This window comes from Sinocyclocheilus rhinocerous, unplaced genomic scaffold (genome assembly GCF_001515625.1).
Source record: "Sinocyclocheilus rhinocerous isolate Xijiao unplaced genomic scaffold, SAMN03320098_v1.1 scaffold963, whole genome shotgun sequence".
NCBI classification, from domain to species: domain Eukaryota; kingdom Metazoa; phylum Chordata; class Actinopteri; order Cypriniformes; family Cyprinidae; genus Sinocyclocheilus; species Sinocyclocheilus rhinocerous.
Genome location: NW_015638949.1, coordinates 933535 through 950202, shown reverse-complemented (window position 1 = coordinate 950202; position 16668 = coordinate 933535). Strand labels below are relative to the sequence as shown.

Here is a 16668-nt window from a genome sequence, read left to right as displayed (position 1 = left end):
TCCCCATTAAAGACCAGGGCATTTAAGGAGGTCGTCCTCCAGGAGTTAAACAGCACAGATGTGAAAATTTGTCATGAACTTGTACACTCAGTGCCAAGAAGTGTCAGAGCAGTGTACTTAGAGTTATGGAGGACATATTAAGTTCTAGAATATTACACTTGGTTGAATTAAATCTAGGTTGTACTCAATTCTGCAATCCTTCATTCAAACAAAAATTGGCTAAGTTTCTTATTTTACAGATATTAATGGCATGTATTTCTCTGTTTTTATTAAGAATATGTTTAATACATTTCAATTTTGCCATATTTCTATGAATTATATTAGTGATCATTAAGAAAATACATCTTTTATATTTAATCAGAGGGGGTGTACTCATTTATGCTGTGCACTGTAAATATATAGATAGATAGATAGATAGATAGATAGATAGGTTTCATAGTCATAATGATTAGTTATGTAAATTTGTGACGCCTCCATCACTCATCATTAAGCGAGAGAGAGACAGAGAGAGAGAGAGAAATCCCCTTCATGTCAAACTAAACATGCATTTATTATCAGAACATTTGTTATCAATAAACACTTGAGTGCAAATGAAAAGGAAATTCCCTCATACATAGTTAATGAATAAGTCCCGAATGCATATGGGAAATCATCTCTCTAAGAAAGTGCATGGTTTCTTTAAATTGTCGACCACCTCTGTACGGTTTCAGATAATTCCCAGAACCATAGTGTCAATTTCCTTTTACTTAAGCCTTCATGGAAAATCACCCCTATTTTTGTTTCCACCCACTCACCAGGTCTCTCTATATGATAATGAGGACAGAACAACATCCTGCCCCTTCCTTGTTGGCAACTAACAGATTACTTTCACCCAACAGGAGCATAATATGTTTTTGCACAAATGGGTTGTTGACCTTCAGGGATCAATGAAGTCAGAGGACAACATGATCTTTGTTATTGTTGATTTTATTTTTGTTAGTGGGAGTCACATGAGTCATACCTGATTGTGTGCCGCGGCCTTCCCGCAAAACACCCACCCTACGCACTGACCCGTCCCCTCCCCTCCCCGACCCACAGACCCTCACATGAATTTTTTTCTCACTTCACTGGAAATTCGAAAAACACATTTTCCATTGAATTAAAATAAATGACCTGCTGTCATGTCAGGATGTGCTCCGCTGTTCTGAATTATCCTCACACACAACATTCATAACTGACTGTGAAAGAGGCAATGTGATTTTTCTTACCTGTCAACTTCAGGGACTTCTTTGCTTTTTTTGATAAATCTCCAATCAGACTTGAGATATGAACATCTGGACATTTTTCACACGTGTGGAAACTTTCCTCCTGCAGACATTAAAACAAGTGCAGCGCAATCCCACAGGAGGCCAGTGTTTCAACACTCAACATCTCAGGTGATTTCAGTGGAGAACAACCAAAGTGTATCACGATCCCTTAAAAGTATTATCATCCAGGAAAGCCCCGGCTCCAAGGAGCGAAGTTCATACAGGTGTCCCTATGCTGCCCTTTCCATCTAACAAAACCCAGGTGAAGTAGAAACGATATGGTCCCACCTGCTCTTCCTGTTTCCAGTGGTGGTGATCAGTATTCACACCACTCAGGCCGGTGTCCGTCAGGATGCTCTTCCACACTGTGTCCGGTGCTGTGAAGGGCTGTGACTGTCACACATTGTGTCTCTGTGATTTTTTTTCTTCCTCTTTCAAACAGACACATACTCCTCTGTCCTCCAGAGAGGCAGTCATCCCCTGGGTCCTACTGCACACCCTTAAACAAGAAGATATTTTAATGGTCCATTGTAGCTTGACCAAACCATTCCTTCATTCATTCATTCATTTAGCACTTGTGAGGATGATACATGCTCTTAGTTTAAATGACATTTTTCAAATATATTGGCATTCACACAAAAACAAATGCATCAACATATTATTTATTGTTTCCTCGTGGAACCTAATTATTACCTAATTAATTTGTTAATAATTTTTTATTCATTCATTCATTTAGTGAATTCTGTAACCCTACATGTATGCTATATCTTATAGAAGATATCCTGGATCATTCAAAAATCATTCAATAGACCATTCCACAAAAAAAAATCAATGTTTGGATTTATTTATTTATTTATGTTTTTACAGAAAGAAAGACCATATTTTGTAATAATCATTGGTATTTAGTTGATTTTTCAGTTAGTTTATTATACATGGTCAGTTTCAGCAAATTTTCAAAGCAGAGAGAAGACATTGATTCCTCTCTGCGGCTGCTTGTTATTCCATATAACAAGCTCCACTGCTCCGGGTGTGTGTTCACGGTGTGTGTGTGTTCACTGCTGTGTGTGTGCACTTTGGATGGGATAAATGCAGAGCACTAATTCCGAGTATGGGTCACCATATTTGGCCACATGTCACGTCACTTTCACTTTCATATGTTGGGGAGACAAGCTGCCCCAAAAACACATTAATGTAAAAACCAAGTAGGTTGGAAATGTGTATATTTATACAATATGAAGTAAACAGAATGTAAACACAAATAGTTTTCTAAATTCTACAACATAGTTTACAAATGTTTGGTTCATGTATGCTTACTAGAAATTGAAATCTCTATGTCAAAATGTTAAAAAGTGCATTTGGATTAAAAGGTTATTCAATATGCAGGCATGTCTATAAAGCAGTATAATGCTGCATAATTCTATATGTTGTATTAAGTAGGCATATGTGATGAATGTGAGCTAAGACCATCATTGTAGTGCTGTCCACTTCATCTTAATATACTGAGTGATTATAAATGATCATATAAAGTCTAGTAAAGGATTCATTAATATAACAAAAATCTAACTAAAACCATTGTAAACAGTTTTACTGATTGCATTGATACAGAGCTGTGGATCTCATGGAATAGAATCATAGATAGATGTATAAAAATGTAGTTTGAAAAGTGACATCTACTGGTCATGAGGAGAACATAACAGTGCAAGTACATAATTATTTATATATAATTATTTATTATGTTCAGATTAACCCACATTAACATTTACAATACAACTTTACTCCAAAGCTCACCATAACATATCAGAAAAAAAAAACAATGGACATATATCTATTGCCTTTGTAGTGCAATATAATTGTATAAAGAGATTTAAACAAATGTTTGATAAAGCCAAACATCTGACTAAACAAAAATGTCTATAAAGGGCTATATTAGCATTATACATCCTTCATAACTCGTGCTTGTCAGCAATGTTTGAGCAGCTTGCATGCACATAACTGCATGAATTAGAGTAAATTCAACTTGAATAAGGAACAACTGAAAGAAATATTAATTTTAGAAAAAATATCCTTTTAAAGAAATTATGATTAATTATGGCTTTAATTAGACAATTTGGCTTTAATCATACTTTAGACGTATTTTGTTAAATACTCTTATTCTGTGTAAAATAAGAGTATTTAATTTCGGGGGGAAAAATCCAAATAAGCTTTCAAATAAAAATCTTTAATCGCTCTTAATTTTGGCCCTTTTAAATTGTTGTTATTTTTATCAAATTGAACATTGATTCAGCATTTTTTTTTTTTCAAATGTTTAAAAGTGAACATATACTTTTTTTTTTATGACAGTACAGAAGCCTGCAGTTATGTTTCTAATATGAATAACATGCCAGTTACAGAAGAGTAATGATAGGAAGACATTCAAACCTCACTCTGAGAGATTGGCAAAATGAGCAAACATACTGTAAGTTTACAGTACATAATAAAGATGTAATGTAGTGATGAAATATTTATTAGACTTTCCGACTCAATAGATAGAGGTACTGTCAAATTAACATTGCTGAACTGCATTACTACAACACAAAAATCATAATTTAGCATTCAACTTAACAAAATAACAATAGTGTTGTTAATAATAACAATATTATTATTAAATAACAATGATTATAACTAAATATTCAATGCTTTATAAGGGTGAAACCACGTAACAGAAGTGACATTTATAAGTGGCTATATATGTATAACTGTATAGTTCCAGGTTTTCAAATCAGCTCTAGTAACCGAACTTCAATTCCAGGAGGTATCGAATGCGACACTGGCTTTCCTCATAGATGAGGTACTCACTGTTGAAGAAGGAACTTCCCTGGTACTGCTGTTGTTTTATAGCTTTTCCCTGAGGAACTGCCACCTTTTTACCATCAAACTCAATGAAGACATCTTTTGAAGGATCTGAACAAGAAAAGAAAAAAATAAGAGATTTAAGACATTGTCAACAAGCTAATGTTATGCCGAATTTAACATACTGTACATGCATAAAAAGAGAAATGAGGAATGATTGCATCTGGAAAAACCTGGTTCATGGCTTCCGCGTGCAACTACGCTGTCATAGCCAGCGGGAGCCTTCCTTAGGCTGGGATAATCCTGTGTGATGGTGTACTCTTTTCCCAAAGCAACTTCATTTAGAAACATGATGCCAGTGTTGTTGGATGGATGCACTGAAAACACAAAAAGAAAAGAAAAAAAACATCATTTCAGAGATAAATAAAAGTGCCTATTAGTAATGTCTACCACATTACCAAGCAATCCTGGCCACTGTGTTGCCTTGTTGTATCTAATTAAACTACATGTGTTTATATTGTGCTTTTTCATTTGAAGTCTATACTGATGCAAACAAAGTCCCATTCCTCACCATAGCCAGCAGATTTGATGTTTTCAGAGGCAAAATAGATTCCCCTGCCCACACGTCCACCAGAATGGGGCATAATGCGAAGGCCGCTCTTCAGAATAGCTGCGACCACTGCCACATTTGTTCCATGCCAAAGCAGCTTCCGGTTCTCCAATGCATAATTTTCCCTGAAACGCTCAGCCTATACACAAACAAATGCACACATGCACACACACACAAAGGATTTCATTAGGAGAAGAAGACTCAGTAATGAACAGAATTCAGAACACCCACTGAGGCCAAATGCTTACTGCTGGTATGAAATGAAATTAGGAATCTAATGGGCATCTAAAAGGAGTCCAAATAGAAAAACACTACAATGCATTTAAAGAGTAAGATTTTTTGTAGTTACAGTTTTACTGTTTACTTTAATAACGCTTACTATGCTTTAAACTTGATTTACGCAATACTATTCACCTCTGTATCTCTCTCAACTTCCCAGACATCCACCAAAGTGAGTCCTTTTCTTCCAGTGGCATTCAAGTACTTCTCAATAATCTTAAGAGGGAAAACATTTTTGAGTGCTGCACTGCATTTCAAACCACAACTCAAGATCAATTACTTTTATAACATCATTCACAATGTGTTTAATATGTATTAATGTATTCAGTAATTTTTAATTTAAATCTGGAAATAAACTGAAATTTATAAAAAGTTGACAATTGAAAAAAGATATATAGTTTTGCAATATTACTAGGTCATATTCTGTAGTCAACACGTACTAAAAATCTTGCTAATTAAACTTCTTTAAACTGATCAGTATTATGCTAATAATATGCAATGCATAATTTAAAAAATATATATATTTTATTTCCAGATTAAAATTAGATTTTGAATCCCAGATTCCCCATTGTAGACTCAGGCTGTATAGATTTCTGTGCATGGAAACCTTAAATTCCTTTGACTTCTTATTCATTAAGCTTAGCTTGCATTTTAGAGACTGGTAATTTTGGTCAACTGGATGAGGCACCATGTCCTTCATCTCTTCTTTGGCTTTCTCGGATTCAGCTTTAAGACTCTGGGCAACCTCAATGTCTGCAAGAACCTACAAGATACAAGCATATTAGGGAAATTTGGATTTTGGTAATTCTTATCCAGATGGCAAAGCACTTTACATTGCTCATTCATCTAATACACAAGATCGATGTGTTTTTTGTAGCCAATACTTTTTTGGCCTATGTATGATTTGACTAACCAATAACCCTGTCTGAGAAATACAGTAAAAAGTGTGACAACTAGCCACTATTTCATCAAACTCGGTACACATTAACTGCTGTGAATCTCACCAAAAGCATCTCTTTTTTGCCCTGAAGGACAGAATCATCAGAGATGACTGGGGGTCTGTTTCGGCCAAAGTTATGAGGAATTATGGTGAAGAATTTGTTGGTGAGTTCTTCTAACTTGTTCCGTTCCCCCTTCTTTATTGCAGCTTCAATCTCCTCCAAAGCCTCAAAGCCTTTGGCTATCTGTTGCTTGCTGAGTTTCCCCAAGGGCATCTTCTTAATATCTGACAGAGAAATGTGCGAAACATGAAACTCCTCCATAAAAATTGATCTTATTCAATGTTACAGACAAGTGGTAGATAGGAATCAAAAAGGCAGCAAAAAGTTCCATCTTCAGTTCACAATCACACTGCCAAAACTCCCCTGTGGCTTTCAGAAATACATGTAAAATGGGAAATGAATCCCTGAGTGAACTGCAGTCTTCATAGAGTTTTAAAAGACATAACTTATTTTTCTCAGCTATCAAAAAGAACCACAATAACATGGCTATTGAAAGGAACAGAAGAACTGGGACTTACAGTCCATTCAACGATTCAATGCTATATCATGATAAACTAACCCAAGTTCATGCTGGTCATGGCTTCTTTGAACATGTCGTTGTCGAAGATTAATCGAATGAGTCTTTGAGTTGCCTCATCCAATGTACAAGGCAGAACTTGTTCACTTTTCACCTTGACATCTCCACCATCTACAGTGTCCACCTGCATGAAACACAAAATATTAGAAATGGTCAAATGTGTTATTCTTTTGAAAACTTCAAGGTTCAATCAAGGATGTAATAAATGAATAATAATAAAAAAAAAAGACAAACAGGCTTAATACCTTCACTTCTGCATCCTGGTCGCAATCTACCTCTATCAATGTGTACTTCCCAGAATGCGAGACAAAGTTTTCTCGATCGCTCCAATTATTTTTTGTCTTCTCTTCGAATTTCTTTTCAAAACTCTTAATGGCTACATCAGCGGTAGATGGACCGGCTAAATTGATTCGGCCTGACTCTCCCTGAAACAGTGAAAGATAGCAAAAATAAGTCATCCATTAGATGCTACAAGACCATTTTTGCACATCATGTTGTGATATATATGATTGACAAACAAAAGAAACTAACTTACCACTCTGCCCCATCTTGTCCAACAATAGTACTCTCCTCCAGACACTAAGATTTGGATTACATAGAATTTGTTATTGTTGTTTCCAATGTTGGTTTGGTTCAACATACAGTCGTAATCTTCGTGAACCTGTATGTTTAGATCAAAACTTTTTTGTGATTCAGGGCAAGCAGTAATTTGAGTAATAATTTGCATTACTTTTTACATTTGCATTACTAATTTGCAATTGAATTACTTGTTCAGTCTCACCTCAGCATTTGATAGACGACAGAAGATGTCTGGGTTCCTCGTGCCCTTCACCTGTGGACCTGTTGCCTTCAGAGCCTCTTTGGCAGAAGTGAACTTGTCCTTCGGGACAGCTTCAGGCTCCTCCTTAACCTTCTTCCCTCCACCTTTGGTGCTTGATGTTGCCCTTCTCTTAGGCGCCATCCTCTTTCCTCTCTGTTCATAATTAATCATAATGTTTATATTTGGTATGTTTATATGGTATAGTGTCATGACTCATGTCCCGTTCATATTTATCTCAAAATTTCTAAAATACATTTTATAAATGGAAATCTTAAGTAGTTTTTCATTGCAATATCACAACTAAACATTTCACCTTTGAGAAGCTTTTTGTAATGCACGTGTAACTTCTATAATGAACAACTGGGAATTTGTAAAAAAAAAAAAAAAAATCCAAATATTGATTTCTTTATTCCTGTTTCTAATCAACAGCAACCATCCCGTTTGATAAAAAGTTTCAATGGTATGATATCAAATTTCAAAAGATTGCTAATAATAAATCAACACAGTACTGCTGAGACATGTGCTGGAGACAGATGCTGGAGTTTACTGTAAGTGACGTAGATCTTCCTCGCAGCCTATCCACGGGGGTGTGTCTAGTCAACAATGAAAACATTTGCTAACTGACAAATATGTTCACGAATAAACATAAAATGTCATATATGTGAAATCGTGTTCATAATCGCGGCGAGTCAGGTGCTATGTTGTTAACGCAAAGCTTGGAGCTAAACTGAGTGTTCTTTATGCACACCTGCAGCTGTAGCATTACATACCTGTAGCAACATATAGTCTACAGTGCAATATGACTGATAAAAATGACTGGCGATTTTATTATTAGTCATACGAAATGATACTGACCTGCTAGTGTCCGTGCTGTCCAAGTTTGCAGATTCACTCTCTCACTTCGGGACTGTCTGCAGCCTGACTTCCGTGTTTCTGAGCGAGTTTACGTCAACCTCACACCCCTTCGTTGCCCAGGCGTTCAGAAATCAAACATTTACTCAGTAACTGTTTACGTCAAAATACCATAGTTACTGCAGTACTATAAAACCTCAAACAGGAGAGCTTGTATTCATATAAAACACATTTTATTTACATAAATTACAAGAAAGCACAAACCAGAATCACCATAAATCTACATTTAAAACATCTTGTATATAATACTTTAAACAGATTTACTACATTTTAACTCCATATCTCAAACAATACTTTATTATGGTTTCCATAAAAAGAACAGGTATACAGAGTTTAAACTGGCATCCCACTGATATTATCTAACTAGCCAGAGAGAGAAAGAGAGAGAGAAACAAAATGAGATATTGTACTCACAGCACGTTGAGAACAACATAACAGGCATTTTTAAAATTCTGAATAGCCTCCTCAACATTAGCAAACACTTGATTTCATGACTAGTGAAGATAAGATTTATCTGTATACCGCTTTTGGCAAACAAACAGGAATCCTGTTTCTCAGAGTGAGGATGTTGTTGAGTCCACTACCTCTCTGCCATTACATACTGTAGGCACAATGTTGGAGGCCGAGGCTGTAAAGACATTATTAATAACAAAGATATTGTAAACTGCAAATCACAGTGTATTACCATTGCCATTCAATATATGGTTTCAAGTATTTTGGTGAATCTCATTAAATCATAATTTTTTTCTTTAATTCAGAGCCCTGCACATAACATGCTGACAAATATATGTGTGTGTGTGTGTGTGTGTGTGTGGAATAATTGACAACGTGCCGTTAAATTATTAGAAAAATATTACACATCTGAGATGGTAATGAATTCCTTCACTGATTTTATTAATTTGTTTCTTAGTTTTAATTAAATCGTAGCCTTGAATTAAGAATATGTTCCAGTGACTTATCAATTCATTTCCCTTGTTTTAGTAAATCATGGCCACTTTGTATTAATTTGTTCCTTGTTTTGATTTAATTAAAATGAGGGAACAAATTAGTACACTGCTTTTTTTTTTTTTTTTTTTGTAATTTTCTTTATTCTCAGTTCCCCTTACATTTTTATTACTACAATACAGCATAAATCCCTGTGGTATATTTTTTAATTGATTAAAACCACAAATACTTTTTTTCCATTTAAAAATATATAATTATTATTTTCATAGTACATTATTGAGAATGAGTATTTTTGCATTATGGTAATGAGAATAATTGTATCATAATGCAAAAAAAAAGTTTTATATTATAATACTAATTTATTTATTTATTTGGGGGGGAGGGTGAAATATGTTATTGAACCATTTTGTCAGATTCCAATACAGTATGCTGCAGTAGTATCAGTGCAACGCAATAAAGCCAAATACCTGCACTCACAGAATCAATTATACTTTATGTTTATTTTCCAATATTACTTCGCCATCATACAGTACTGAATTTTTTGATCAATATCTTTCATTTCTGATGGTGGTTCAGACATTGGCAAACCATATTTTTTAATATGGGTGACAACAGTTAATCCATATTTTTGATTTAAACAGCTGCTGTTGATTATATTGATGATTCTGATAGAGATAGAAGACAGAGATAGTAAATAATACTGTACTTTGAGAGAAGCTGGAGCCAGGGCCAGTGGTCACACTGAATCGAGTGGTGGCCACTCTGAGCGTGGTGACGTTCTTCTGAGGCTGAAAGAGGATGATGTGGATCTTGGGAGCGAAGAGGCAGCCCAGCACCACTGAACCGCTCAGACTCACAGAGATGCACATGGTAGTGGTCTGTACCTGAGAGAGTAGACACAAAAAAGTGATTACACCACCTTTACATTTACACAGTGATACCACCTGACTGGCTGATTCATATTCGTCAAGGATGTTAACATGGATTGAATTTATTTTTCCATTGAACTCAATTCCAAAGTGTTGCCAAAGCCTATGCGGCTGAAGATGTATCTTAAGAGGATGAATCCATGTACAAAGCAGGTGTGTGTGCCGTGTCTGAGCAATCTCATGCATACTAATAACATTTTGATGAGAGAGGGGGTGAATCAACAGGAACTATTTCTAAGATTTTCACTGTTTTGGCTGAGATGTTTGCTTGTATCGTTGTACATTTAATCTGGCAGATGTTTTTATCAAAATCGATGTGCAGTCAAGCTATACATTTTTAACAGTATGTGCATTCCCTGGGGTTTGCAACAAACCCCACGGCCTTGGCATTGCTATGCTCTTCGAGTTGGGCAACAAGAGGATTTTCATTACACAAAGGTTTCTTTTTTTTAATTCTGAGTATAAACAGCTAACTACTGCTTGTTTTGATCTGAACTGGATCACAAAACATTCCGGTTAACAGCCCTCTCAGGGTCGCAGATTGGAGAAACTTCAATACGACCTTGTTAAATAATTGCAAGAGTTTTCTTCTCAATGCCAAATGAACAAAGAGTCGCTCATTCTTTATTTTTTCCAGTATGTTAGATTTAAATGTGTTTATGTGAGAGCGGCAATGTGTCAGAATAAACCAAAGTGCTTTTAAATAATGCAGAGGAGAGCTGTGCTAGACAAGGTCTTATATCCTTTCCCAGCAAGACTTGGTCTTGTCTTCCTAAACATGCAATTTTCATATAGAATATCACACTTCTATAGTTCTTTGTTGTTAAAGAGTGTTCTTTAACAAAATATCTCAAGAGTGAAAGACTGGTATCTGAAGCGACTCTGGTAACTACACAAACAAACGCACTGGCAAGTACCCAATTGCAAATGGAAATAGTTCTGGGCATCATCCTCCCATGCTCTAACACATCACCTCACACTCTCACACACACACACACAAATACAAAACGCAGAAACCCTGAACAGAGAATTACATCCCGTCCAATCAGAACTCAAGGAGATTCCCTTTTCTCTCCCGATGCCTTTTTGTCTCTTTTTGTCTGTATTCTTTCTAGTCTTGATAGATGATGTAGAACCAACACTTGCAGAAGCCCCCTACAGCCATTAACATCTCTCGATCATGTTTCTATCCTTCTTTTTTCCTCACTAGAGCATCCAAATACATTATACAGTGGCTGTTTTACCAGCAGTGCTGACTGTCTTTACCAGTACTGTGATGTCAGACTATTTTGGACATCTCTCCAGATGCCTTTTTGTCTCTTTTTGTCTGTGTTCTTTCTAGTCTTGATAGATGATGTAGAACCAACACTTGCAGAAGCCCCCTACAGCCATTAACATCTCTGGATCATGTTTCTATCCTTCTTTTTGCTCACTAGAGCATCCAAATACATTATACAGTAGCTGTTTGACCAGCAGTGCTGACTGTCTTTACCAGTACTGTGATGTTAGACTATTTTGGACATATTACTATATAAAATTATATTGCAAAAATTTGTGCTGCACTGGAATGCTTTGATTCACAATTTTCACTACAGTGCAATTTTAACCAACCAAATATTAATAACAATGTTAGATAATAATTTGAATTGAAAATAAACATTAAGATATTTTTCTTTTGATTTCTTTGTAATCCCGAGGTACTTGACCAATTGAATAGCATGTTTTCATAGGCTAGTCATTTGCTAGGATGAAATATCCCCACTTTCTTTGCCCTACATTGAACAGCTTTTGAGCCACATGTGAGTTTCTCCTTTCATCAGTGCAAAAGACAGGTGATCAAAAAGATTTCTCTATCTGCCATCTGATTTGGTAGGTACGGTAACATAAAAAAAAAAAATCAATCAGGCAAGCTCTCCAACTCAAAGTCAGTTGTAGGAAACCGATTAAGGGTTATAAGAGAAGCTCATTATCGAAATGATGAAAAATATTCCATGCTGTCATTGTGTGTGCAGTGTGATTTGAAACAGCCCCTCTGATATATATTCCCAGAGGAGAGCCGGTAATATCCCCTCGGCACATGATTTACTTCTTAAAGAAATCACATTGTTATACAGAACACTCAGGCAAAGCATTCATTAACAACATTGAGGGAGCATAGCCAAAACTCCACTATGATATCATCTTTAGAGTGAACAAAAAAATCTAAATGATTGTTTTTGACATGCTCCTGGTCTTATTGTGCAATGATAATATGTATGCACATCTAGTAAGATGTTTAAAGCTGAATTTTCAGCAGCCATTACTGCATTCTTCAAATTATTCTAATATGCTGGTTTGGTGCTCAAAATATTTTTTTGAAAAACAATTGTATTATTATTATTATTATATAATTGACTCCACTTCTAAAAGGACTTTCCTTTCTTGGGCTGACTTTACAAATCCCTCTTAGTTTCAACCTTTCTCCTCCAAACCACCTGACCCCATACTGTTCTACAACACTTCTCACAATCCAGTAAATGAACGAAGCCACTTTTCTACAATTCTTTCCTGCTGAATATCCTGTTGCACTCATTATGGAAGTAAAATAGGTTGCAAATGACATTTCACTTTGACTCTAACATAAAGCTCTGATTTAGAGGTTATTTTCATTGAAAGAAGCTGACAAGCTATTGAGTGTTGTTGGTGAGGAAATGGCATGTATTGCTGCATTGCACTGTTCTAATTTACTTACCCTATAGTCACTGGCAGTAACATAGAAGATTGGCTGGAAAGCCAGCCAGATTATGCACGTGGTGTACATGGTGAAGCCGATGAACTTGGCTTCATTGAAGTTCTCTGGGCACTTTCGAGTCTTAAAGGCGTAAAAGTTACAGAAGATGATGAGGACACAGTTGTAGGTTAAAGACATCAGCATGCTAGAGTCCTTGCTGTTGCACTTCAATGTCACCACGTCTCTTCTTTCAGGACTGACCTCCTTTCTCACCCCAGGAGTCTCAACCAGAAGCCAGACCACCACAACCAGGAGCTGACAGGAAATGAGAGCAGCACAGATGGCCACCTGTGAAGCTGGACTGATGAACCTCGGCCTTTGAGCACCATCTTTAACGCCGTTGAAAATCCGAGCAATGCGATTGGTCTTGGTCAGCAACGCAGAGTAGCAAACGGCGAAGGAAGTTCCCAGGCCGAGCCGCCGTAATGTGCACACTACGGCAGAGGGTTTGCTGATGTAGATGAAGGTCATGCAATAGCAAAGTAGGACACCTATGAGAAGAATATAGGAGAGCTCACGTCCACTAGCTTTCACCACCGGCGTCTCATTGTTCTTTAAGAAGAGGCCAATGACAAAGAGTGTGCAGAGCATGCCAAGGCAAGCTATGGTGACCGGCCCAATAGCCCAAGCATCCTCCCAATGAATGTACTCCTCGGGTAAGTTGTAACACCTTGTGAGATTGTCCAAAGGCCACTGTCCAAAGCTACAATCCGCACAGGTGAATTCATCCAGAAGGTACTGGTAGGGCTGGCAGGGAATGCAAATCCAACAGCAGACGTCACCAGGCTGCATGCTCTTAATTTCGTTTTTCCTACATGGGTCGCTGCACTGGGACGTGGGCACCACTTGGCTTTCCCAAGGAATCAGACTTGTGTTCAGACTTAAATCCTGGGCCCAGTATCCCACTTTCCTATAGACGTACTCGTCATTCTCTTTGTGATAATGGAAGATGTTGTATCGGCCCAGACTGTCTCCATAAGCATCAAAGAGAACAATGTTATCTGTATCAGCTGGGCGAAATGGAGCTGCAGACACAAAGTGCAAATGATAAACATAATTTATTTACATTCTTGGCAACAGATGAATAGATATTTTACAGCAGCAAAGTGTTTTTCTTTGTAGGCAGAAAAATTTACAACCCAGAAAGACCTTCTTAGGTAAGTCCGCCCTACTTGCTTCAGCATCCTGCCCGGCACATTTCTCATTAGGTTTGTAGATGCACTGGACTCAGGTGCGAATGGTACATTTACATAATTGAGGTCGGGAGGTTGATACATCGCCTGGTTTCTATGATGTAATTTGGCATTCTTGGAAGAACATCATGAAAAAGCAGTCAGATGGCAAAAAGATTTTAAAATAGATAAAGAATATAGGAAACTGACAGACTTCCATTAGTTCCCTAATACAACCAAATGACCACTCGACACAAACATTGATTATACATCCCTGCTTGTACTTGTTTAAATCATTCAGAATTTAGCATGGGGCTAATGAGGCTAATGCATGTAATAAAACACTTAGACTGTACGCAGGTCATATGTTGCATTCATGCATTAGTGTAATCTATTTTACAGCAGCAGTTTTCCCCTGAGGGAAACTTCCTAGATCCATTTATCTTTCAAATTGATTTCTTTGACTTAATAAAGAACAGACATAGATATACTGCTCAACTGGTGTTTACTTTGAGATAAACTACTGGATGAGTGCAAATATAAACTTTCTTTCTTGGGGTGAATATGAATAGATATCCCAAGATTCCATCCATAAATATGGTTAAATAAACCAAAAAAAAAAAGTTCAAATATTAGGGCTTTTTATTTACAGGTATATCCTTCAATATACAGTATATATATAGTTTACTATGATGTTTACTAGATCTGTTCACTATAATGGAAGATTTTGGTTAATAACATAACATTTTAGTCCGTTCTTCGCACAAAGCGAAGAATTGATGTATTGCTTTAGAAAACTTGGAAAATATGGCAAAAGTCATATGGACCACTTTTATGAGTTTTATGGGTTTTTTTAGTCCTTTTGGGGCACCTGCTTTTGAAAATGAACAGTGTGAGCATTTCGCAACATGAACCATCATTTGGTTTCCATGAAAGCTAGAAAACTCTATGGAATTAGAACAACACAAAGGTGAGTAAATAATGACAGAATATATAAAATAAAACTTTTGAAGCTATAACTCACCATCAAATTTTGTCTTCAGGATGTAGTCCTTGTACAGCTTTTTTCCATTGACTGGTTTCATGGCACTGCAGAGTTTGGTGGTGTTTGCGCACACTGCTTGTCTCATGTTATGATGGGCATGGGCCATAGCGTAGACAGCATTCACCACAAACATGATCTTGGACTCCTGCTCGAATTTGCCATCCCGGAGAGAATGTTTCCCACAATTAATATCATGCAGACTGCACTGAAAGTGATTTTCCCAGAACTCTCTGAACCAGGGGTTACGTGTGTTATTATAAGGATTGAGGTTTGTGAAGTATGTTGCGAATTCAGGGATTGGATAAGATGCAAGCTCAATGGTAAAAGCTCCATCTGCAACACTCTCACTCCCTCTCACCACACTCTCCTGTGCCCCCCAACCATCACTGGCCACCCAGATGAAGGAGACGTTCATTCGCTTTGCTGCAACCAGGAGCTCTCTTGCATCTTCACTTCTGGTGAAGAGGATTACTACTTTAGCATTGGATTTCTGCAACAGAGATTTGATTACTCCTTCATAACTGTAGGGGTCCATGGAGCGACTGACCTTGGCGGACGTAGCAATGCAGATTTGCAAGGCCCGGGCCTCTTGCTGAAAGGCGTCAATACCCGTCTCACCGTAATCGCCCTCTGAGGCAACTGTGGAGACATAAGTCCAGTTGAAATAGCGCAGAATCTCAGCCACGGCTTTGATACTTTTATTCAGCAAGGATGCATTAAATTTATAACTAAGAGTGACGATGTTACAAAAGATTTATATTTGAAATAAATGCTGCATTTTAAAATAAATGCTACATTTTAAAATATATTTAAACAGAAAATATATATATATATATATTACATTGTATTGAGCATTTCAGAAACATTTTAAGTAATTGCACTGACCTCAGATTTTTGAACCGTAATGACCTTAACTGCTTCCACTAATTTTGTATCGGGTTAATGATATTTTCTATCCCCTAACCCTACCCCTGAACCTACCCCTCACAGAAACATGTGCAAAACAATGGATTTAAATAAAAACATGTTTTGTCCAATTTATAAGCTTTTTAAACTAGTGAGGACCAGTAAAATGTCCTTACTAGTGGGTTGTCATAATATTAGTGAAATATATACAGTAAGTGAGGAAATTTGGCCCTCACAAGTATAGTCAAACAAGTACACACGCACACACACAAACACATAAAAAATTAGTATTGTTCTTATAACTAAAACAATTGCAGGACAGACTTTTATTCAGATTATTGTTATTCAGAGATTTAAAAAAACATCTACACTAAAATATAAAACGAAACACACAAACAAATATGCTAATCCCTAACCCTATGAAACCATTTTTATCTTTCAATGTTGTGGTAGTAATTGTGTTTTGCATTAGTGCATCGGACAGAATAGTTAATGTACTGTACATGTAATGTACAGAAAAAGCCAAAAAGTGACAATTTCACAAAAAAAACAAAAACAAAAAAGCTGTAGTTAGGTCTGGCACTTAG

The 16668-nt window shown here is 36.7% G+C and overlaps 3 protein-coding genes across 3 annotated transcripts in view; all 3 read right to left on the bottom strand.

The window, feature by feature from the left end:
- The window catches only part of LOC107750281 (probable G-protein coupled receptor), a 4326-nt gene extending 2464 nt beyond the window's left edge, over positions 1-1862 (bottom strand). Inside the window, exons 1-2 of the mRNA XM_016565596.1 lie at positions 1575-1862; positions 1248-1347 (exon numbers count right to left, since the gene is read on the bottom strand). The gene's annotated coding sequence lies outside the window, so the exon portion shown is untranslated. The remainder of the gene's footprint in view (positions 1-1247; positions 1348-1574) is intronic.
- Positions 1863-3831: 1969 nt separating this feature from the next.
- LOC107750280 (poly [ADP-ribose] polymerase 3-like) lies at positions 3832-8310 on the bottom strand. Its single transcript, XM_016565595.1, has 11 exons — positions 8258-8310; positions 7364-7555; positions 7118-7243; positions 6828-7007; positions 6565-6706; positions 6009-6229; positions 5612-5767; positions 5140-5220; positions 4687-4864; positions 4349-4492; positions 3832-4226 (listed from the first exon to the last, which is right to left on the bottom strand). Exons 2-11 carry the CDS (start codon positions 7541-7543, stop codon positions 4051-4053), a joined length of 1584 nt encoding a protein of 527 aa, XP_016421081.1. The 5' UTR covers positions 7544-7555; positions 8258-8310; the 3' UTR covers positions 3832-4050.
- A 319-nt stretch (positions 8311-8629) lies between these two features.
- The window catches only part of LOC107750271 (metabotropic glutamate receptor 2-like), a 41512-nt gene continuing 33473 nt past the window's right edge, over positions 8630-16668 (bottom strand). Inside the window, exons 5-8 of the mRNA XM_016565581.1 lie at positions 15155-15870; positions 12920-13983; positions 9966-10143; positions 8630-8942 (exon numbers count right to left, since the gene is read on the bottom strand). Of these exons, the coding sequence (XP_016421067.1) occupies positions 8869-8942; positions 9966-10143; positions 12920-13983; positions 15155-15870 (2032 nt within the window). The 3' untranslated portion in view covers positions 8630-8868. The remainder of the gene's footprint in view (positions 8943-9965; positions 10144-12919; positions 13984-15154; positions 15871-16668) is intronic.